The 8018-nt window shown below is 61.0% G+C and overlaps 1 protein-coding gene across 1 annotated transcript; it reads right to left on the bottom strand.

The window, feature by feature from the left end:
* Positions 1-207: 207 nt before the first annotated feature.
* On the bottom strand, positions 208-7750 carry LOC308337799 (testis-specific Y-encoded protein 10-like; the record flags this gene model as incomplete). Its single annotated transcript, XM_080795997.1, has 7 exons — positions 208-405; positions 1107-1191; positions 1286-1431; positions 1531-1642; positions 1803-1880; positions 2311-2613; positions 7745-7750. The coding sequence occupies 7 exons, from the start codon at positions 7748-7750 to the stop codon at positions 383-385; spliced, it is 753 nt and encodes a 250-aa protein (XP_080652123.1). The 3' UTR covers positions 208-382.
* Between the last annotated feature and the right edge of the window lie 268 nt (positions 7751-8018).

Genomic DNA, 8018 nt, shown 5'->3' with positions numbered 1-8018 from the left:
AAGGACCTCTGCCACGCTGGGATGCAGTCCCAGAGCTCGTGTGACCTGGACCTCTGGGCCAGCATACGGCCCCACCCCTTCCACGGAATAAGGATGCCGGGGCAGAGTAGTAAGCATCGACGGGAATCCCATGAGCTCAGGCTCCCCACCTGCCCCTTTCCATGAAGACGACCGTGTGTGAGCGTACACACAGTAACACACATAAACACGGTTGACGTCGTTTTTCCACATTTCAGTATTTTTACAGGGGGCCTCAATCGGCCCTGTGTTTCTCCCAGGCACCAGACTGGAGGTGTTCCCTGTGGGAGGGACCAGGCTGATCATCCGGCTCCATCTGAAGGTCCTGGACTCTTTCCGGGTCAAGGGCAAGGCTTCTGCGTATTCACCTCAACATGCTCAAGTTCCCTGGGAGAGACGGAGACACAGACACAGACACACGGGCACACAGTCACCCGGGCACACATGAGGCGGCCGGTGAGTATCCTCTACGGGCCACACGCAGGTTTGCTTGAGGGTTTCAAGGCCCTTTCGGGGAACGGAGGCCATTCTCCCCTGCCCCTCTCCCCGGCCCTTGATGGCGATCCCCCTACATTTCCTCCACCCACATAGCAACGGTATCTGTGCACGCTCTCCAGTGTTCTCTGGCTGATTGCGGTGGGCACAGGAGATTGCCCAGGGAGATGACTGGGAGGACTCTACCGATGAACACACAAAAGTGACGGGGTGACGCATGAGCCTTTACGCCAGGGAACGCAGACATCTGCGCCAAGGCTGGCAAGAGGTGCTTAGGTGGGCTCAAAGCTGAGGCGGTGGCGAGGAGACCTGAGGGCAGGAGTTCACGGCCAGGGAGTGGCACTTCCCGCAAGGCAGCTGCTGAGCCGACTGCTTCTCCGGCTCTGCTCACTGGTGTTGCCTGACCCGCCTGCCTCAAGCTTCCCAGGCAGAACCAGTTTGACACCGCCCTCCCCGACTCACGGTGATGCCCTTTGGACACGGGGTCACCGCCTCTTGAGTGTTCCTCTAAGCCTCCGTTTCTGCATTTGCGGAGCCCAGCTCCCACGGAGCCGCACGGAGCATTTTCAGCACCCACGCCCTGGGCGTCTCACCTGCCCTCCTCTCAGTTCCCTCTGCTGGGGCCTTCTTCCTCACGTAGTACTGCAGGGGATCGGGCCACAGGTCGTCCATGATGATCTGGCAGGGGAAACGGGGCAGGGCTCAGATGCACATCCCAGTCCGCTGGGGAGCACAGGCAGGTTCACGTGCGCGGTTTGTCACAGGGACCCACCTCAGCTATCCTGCTAGGCCCGGCAAAGCTGTGGTCAGAGAACCAGCTGAAGAAGTTAAGGCTGCTCTTGTGGCGTCTGCGGCTACAGGCCTCCTGTTCGTAACAGTGGTGCCACTGGATGGGAGTGGAATGAGACGGCTCGTACCCTGCAAGAGGAAGGGTCCGTGCGAAGGCGCTGGATGATGCATCAGGTTCAACCCTGCCGCCTCCACCTGCTGCCGCCCATCCACGCAGAGGCCCCTTACCAGCAGCCCTGAGGACATACTCCTTCTCAACGACGTCGTTGCGGAAGTAGGAGTTCTCGCGAAAGAAGAGCAGGATCTTGCGGCCATCACGGGGAGACTCGAGTTCCTCCACCTGCCGGGCGGCAAAGTGGGGGAGAGGGTTGAGATCTCTGTCCAGCAGACCCTTCCCCTCCTAAGGCCTTGGGCCTTAGGGCCCCTCCCCTAACAGAATCGCTTCTGTTACCCCCTCTTCTCCCATCCCCCAGGCCGGGCCTCCATCTCCCGGGCCAGACCTTCAAATCCGTCATGGAGCCAAGTATGCCTTCATCTTGCTCACTGAGCATGGCTGACATCTGCGGGTGGTTCACAAACTGCTTCGGGTCAAGGACTCTCCGAGGGCTGGAGAAGAAAGAGCTACAACAACAGAGCAGGTCTGCACAGCAAGTGCGCCCTGCATCTCCCCTCCTACCACCGGGACCCACTCCACCTCACAGATTGTGTCAAGGGCCCCTGCGCCCCCGCACGGCCTGCTGCATTAGTTAGTTAGGTAATTCCCTGCTGGGCACTAACACAGAAAGCTGGAAATCCTCGGTGACCTCCCTGCCCACCCACGGCCCCCTCCCCGGCACATCGAGGGCAACCTGCGGCCCCACCAGGGACCCCCACCCGGAAGCAGGGATTCGAAACTGTCGTGATCACCGAGGCATGAGCCAGGCCACCACAACGCAGGCCCCCTGCCACAGGAGTCTCCTGCGCTAGCCCGGCCACATCGGGGTCCCTCCGTGAAGGTATCAAGGATACAGCCTTGGCCCAGAAGCCAGGGATGCCCCGGATGAGGGCGCTTCGGTGGTCCAGGTGACGCCGTCGCCTCTGCCAGAACCTGAGCTTGAGCCCAGAGTAGGCCCTGCTGGCGTCTTTGTTCATGGGCTCCAGCTCTGACTGCAGGGCCTCGAGGGCCTGGAGCGGGGACGGGGGCGGACCTGGCCGTGCCTCTGGCCGTTCTTCCCCTTCCTGCTTCTCCTGCAGCTCCTGCGCTTCTCGCTCCTTCTGGCTCTCCTCCCAGGCCTCTTCCCTCCTGTCTTCCTCCTCCTCATCCTCCTCCTCCTGCACCTCTGGTACCTCTGCAACCTCATCCTCAACAGCCTCCTCCTCCTCCTCCTCCTCTTCCTCCTCCTCCTCCTCCTCTTCCTCCTCCTCCTCCTCAGTCTCCTCGCCCTCCTCAGCCTCCCCCTCTTCTTCAGCCTCACTGCCAACCTCCCTAGCCTCGTCGTCCTCGTCCTCGTCCTCCTCCTCAGTCTCCCCGGGGTCCTCTGCCACCTGGACCACCGCAAGCTGCCACACCAACATTACGTCATCCCCCACTAGCACAAGCTCCACCACCAGGATGGCGCCCTCTCTCTCCCAACGGCCCTCCTCGTCCTGCGCTGGCTCTGCCGCCATCCCCACGCCTAGGCTCAGCAGCACCTTCGCCTCTCTTCTGGGGGTGGGGCTATATGTCCGCGGACAGCCGCGTCCCGATGGACCCCTCCCTCGACGGAGTTGGTCAGGATTGGGGGGCAGTCCCGCGTCCCATGTGGCCCCCAGCTGGGGCAGCTGCGGAGGAACGGAGCAGGAGGGGTGAGCACGCGGCTCCCGCAGGCGGCCCGGCAGTGGAGCTCCGCGGCCCAGCGAAGGAGGCACGTCAGCCGTCTCCTCGCAGAAGCCACCGGAGTCTGGGACGCATGCGCACAAGGGCTTCCGGCCAGGAGGCCACGGGGCCGAGGTGGAGGTGGCACGCGTGGGGCCTCGGCGCGAAGGAGGCCTGATCCACGCCCAGGACAATGGCCGGACCCCAGGTGCTGCCAGCGGCAAGGCCGTGGGCGTGGCCACCACAGGCCCCGCCCCTCACCCCCTGCGGGAGCCGGCCAGGGAGGCAGCCAGTGCGCCTCCTCCAGGGTGGCCTCGGGCTCTACCTAAGGCGCCCCAGGCCCCAGGGCCCACAACCCCCTCCCCTCCATCCCGTGGCCTCCTCCAGCCCGCTCTCCACCCGGTGTTTGTAGCCTGTCAATGCGAAACCGTCCCTTGCCCTTCCCCAACACGATCGTCCAAGACTGAGGACAGCGTATGCACCACCGGGAACCCTGGCCTAGCGTGCGTGGAAACGTCAGCCCAGGCATTGCGGAATAGGGCCATTCCAGGAGACAGAGGTCGGAAGCGGTCTGCCTGTTCGGGGCACGGGGCTAGGGGGCGGGGGTTCGGCCACAGTTTGCCCCCAGGCCACGTCCTTGGCTGCTCAGGAGAAGAGGGACCGAGAGTGCTCAATCCGTCTCTCCGCCTGTCCTTTCCCCATGCTCTGCTCTCCCTCTTCCCCCGACTCGGTGTTTGTCTTCAGGGCGCTGTTTCTCTGCCCACTCTCTGGCCACAGGGTCTCTGGAAGATGAAGGCTTCAGGAAGCAAGATGCAGAAGCCTGTCCGAGCACCTCCTTTCCCATGAAATAAGAGCCCTCTTCTCCTCTGTGACTAGCCACTGGTCACGTGACCAGGGAAAGGGTCCCAAGCTGGGTGCCCCCGACACAAACACACACAGACACACACACACACACACACACACACACACACACACACACTTACCCACAGACACTCAGTGTGTTTGGCATGGAGCACAGAGGGAGGCGTGCCTTTCGTGCAGCCAAGGGCATCCGGCAACGTGAATCCGGATGCCCCTCCCCTGAGACAATGTCTGGGCGAACCCTGTGGATGGGCAGTTGGGCATTCTGTCTGGCGGCCAGGTGACTACAGTGTGCACCCTTTGGGAGGCCGGAGGCAAGAAGCTGGGGCTGGCTCCCAGGTGACACAGCACGTACGCACGTACCTTCACTTCCAGAGACTGAGTGTCTTCCGTTGCATTCGGGCGAAACCACAAATGCCGTGGGGAAGGCGTTCCCAGCTTGTCTGGCCTGCAGAGGAGAACACATCTTCTCTAGCCTTCCCCTGCGGGCCACCAGGTCAGACCGTGAGCAGAACTTGAGGCTGGGCCGTCACGTCCCCAGGGCTGGCCCGTCACGTCCCCAGGGCTGGCCCCCACTCGTGGAGAGAGGATACCCAACGTGTGGCTTTGGGCCAACAAGGTAGGCTTGGGGCAATTTTGGTGTGCAGCCAGTGCAAGCCGGTCTCCCCCAGCATTACAGGAACAGACGGGTTTCTTACACCACACCTCAGTCATCTCAGTCGTCAAAGGGCCACACGTGCCGCGTCCTGTACACGGAGGTGCCTGTCGTGGTTGCTCCGGCGGTTCTTCACCCTCCACGTGTCCCCGGCAGGTCCGTACCGACTCTTGAGGCCACGGCATCTTCTGTGCCCTCGCACAGGTCTTCTTCGGCTCCGTCTCCTGAACTGGCGGTGGATGCGTGGCTCTGCGCCATGGCTCCACTCCATGGGCGGCTGGACTAATGTTATCGCGGGGGTTCGAGCTGCGCAGAGTTCATGCCGGCTGCCTTCTAAGGTGCCAGCGGTGTTCAGTACAGCCGAGTGCTTACACACCCGTGTGTTCAGACCAAGGTTTCTTTGCGTGCCCACAGGTACCCGTGTGGGCAGCTGGCTGTAACACCGTGGGAAAGGGGTACACAGGCGTGGCCTTCCATGTACACACACGTGCATGTGGAAGCGCGTGCACGGACAGACCTATTCCGTTCCCGGCCGGGTCTGCGGTGGGTTTGCAGTGGACCGGATTTCATATGCACCCCCACGGCCTTGGACTGTGGTTTCCACGTGTTCGGCCATCATGTGGATGATCTCCACGTCCACTCGCAATCCAGGGAGACAGACATTCATGCAATGACAGACATCTGGCATTGCCCCTGCTAGGGAAGGAACAGGAGAGGGGCCAAAGGACAAGAGGTAAGCAGCCTGGAACGGAGACCTCACGGGAGGCTGGGTTTCAAGGGCACCTGCCTTGTTTCTTGTCCCCGTCGCCTCGACACACGTACACTGGAAAGCACACACGCATTCTGGGCGCCCCATCCCTTGCCTGCGAGACCACATCCGTGGAAGACCGTTGCCCTGGGTCCTCCAGTCCCGTAGCAAGCGTCCGTCTCCCAGCAGCTCTGGCCATTAAGCCCCTGGAGCGGGCGGTCTTCTTCAGGAGGCGCTCAGCCCTCTTGCGCCACGTACGTGTTTGCCCTGAAGCTGCCCTGAACTCCAGGCAGATGTGCACGAGCCACATCCCCTGGTTTGCACCCTAAGGCCCTGGGAGGAAACCCGATGTCCTTATGATGCGCCCAACAGCTTAAGCCATGCGACCTGCGGCAGGGGTCCAATCCTAAACACCTCTTTCCGGGGCAGGCGGGGCATCCCCCAGTCAAGGAAGCGGAGCGCCTGTGTTTATGGGAGACACCTGGGAGGCGCTTTAGCGGCACCGTCCAGCCTTTCCTCTCCCCTGTAGAGCTCGGCAGGCCCTTCCTAAAAGCCCCGAGGAGCGAGCCGCAGAGGGCTCTAGGGAAAGTGGGTGGGGCGAGCGCAGCACGTTCTGGGGTCCTCCACGTCCGGATCCCCGCGGGCAGCCCCGCTGCAACCGTCAGCATGCCTGGGACTTCCCCTCCATCTTGTCGACACGATGAATCCCACGGACTGGCCTGGGGGAGCTGTGAGGCTACTCTCCAGCTTAGGCGACAAGGAGACCAGAAGACGTGACGATGGCCCCAGCAGTCTTCCTTTGGCCCGTTGCTCTCCACCACCCTAGAATTCTCCCTGAGGGGCTGTATCGGACTTGAGATCCCCAACTTGAGATCTGACCAACCGCGGGCAGACTTGCTGACGTTCAGGCCCGAACCGTGAAGCCGGCAGGGTTCCCGAGCCCGAAGGCCAAACCCTCCTCGACCTACACCTAGCTGCCGGGGCCGCCAGGAGGGAACCCAGTTCCCCAAGGCAATGAGGTCAGGACTCCACAAACAGCATGAGATGTCGGCATAGCACCACAGGGGCCGCTGGGAGGCTCTGCCGGGATCCATTCGTGGGCACACGTTGCCAGATCCCAAGCCCAGCTGAGGTGCAGGCGGTGGGGAACGTCGAAGACGGGGTGAGTGCAGGGCGAGCGGACGGGGAGGGGCGAGCCCCGGACTGGTGAGAAGTGGTGCTGGGAAACCCCTGTTGGCTCAGGGAGCAACAAGCTGGGTGCCCCTCGCTGAGGCAGGGAACACGTGCCTGTGGGTTCAGCTCCTCTCCTTTTCGTCCTCCCCGCCTGGTACACAGGAGGTGGACAAGACCGGCCCAAACAGGAGAAGAACAGAGTCCAGGATGGCCTTTCTACTGGGAGGAGAGCTCCCCGCAGGGCTCTTTCCTCTGGAGGAACGTGCTGCTCACGGATTCTTTCTTATTCTTTGCTGCCTTTGGCTAATCAACACAGAGGCGGGTACAAGGTTTGAGCCCCTCTGTAACACACACTGAGACCCCTAGGGTTTTCCCACACCGGCACCATCCGTGCAAGCTGCCTCGATGGGTGGTGTGCTTGACACGTGCCTGCCTTGCCTTGGCCCGTGTGCGTTTTGCGGCGAGAGGGGACAGAGAACCCTGAGTAACCATGGAATGCACACAAGGTCTGTGTGTCAGGAGGGACGTGGCTGCACTCCGCCACTGGCCCCTTTCTCCATAATCAGCAGAGCGGGAAGTGCCATGGGCCCTCTCCTTTCCCGACCAGGGACTCCCAACACACTCATACACACGTGACCCTGTCCAAAGGCTTGGGCACACATCACAGACACACACACTCACACACACACACAGACTCTCGACACCCAGACGTGCATGAGGCCACACAAAATCACACTCACGTGTTCTTCGAAACACAGAGAAACACGTGATGCGTCTGTGCTCGTGCAAACACACGCACATACCCTGCACACCCACACATGATCCCTGAAACCAAGTCATCGAGATGGCACATGCATACCCCCCCCACACACAGACTCACGGCACCCAGGCGTGCATGAGGCCACACGTAACCAGACTCACATTTTCATCTAAACACAGAGTGACATACAAGACACGTGTGTTCGTGCAAACACATGCACATGCTACACGCACCCACACATTATCTCTGATACAAAGGCGTGGAGATGACACATGCGCACAGACACACACACACACACACACACACAGACACATGAAAATGCAAACACACACCCACAAGCTCCATTCACACACACGCACACACACAAACACACACACGCTCAAGGAAACCTACTGAACACACTAAACTCACACTCATCGGTATTAAATTCAGGCTTGTAACAGCAGCCCTTGCATACAGACACATAGGGGCTTGTAAACACGAACACAGACACACACACACAATGCATACGACTCACAGAAGGTCTCCGGCAAAGGCCTACACATACAGTCCCGGCCCCAAAATACATACACACGTGTGTCGCGGAACCATCATACTCACACACGGAAATGACCACATCAAAAACCCCTGGCACAGAGGCATACACAACTGACGCCAACACATCGGAGCATGCACACTCACACAC

This window comes from Martes martes (assembly GCF_963455335.1).
Source record: "Martes martes genome assembly, chromosome: Y".
NCBI lineage: Eukaryota > Metazoa > Chordata > Mammalia > Carnivora > Mustelidae > Martes > Martes martes.
Note: the sequence above shows the minus strand (reverse complement) of the source record. Positions and strands in the feature narration are given on the sequence as shown.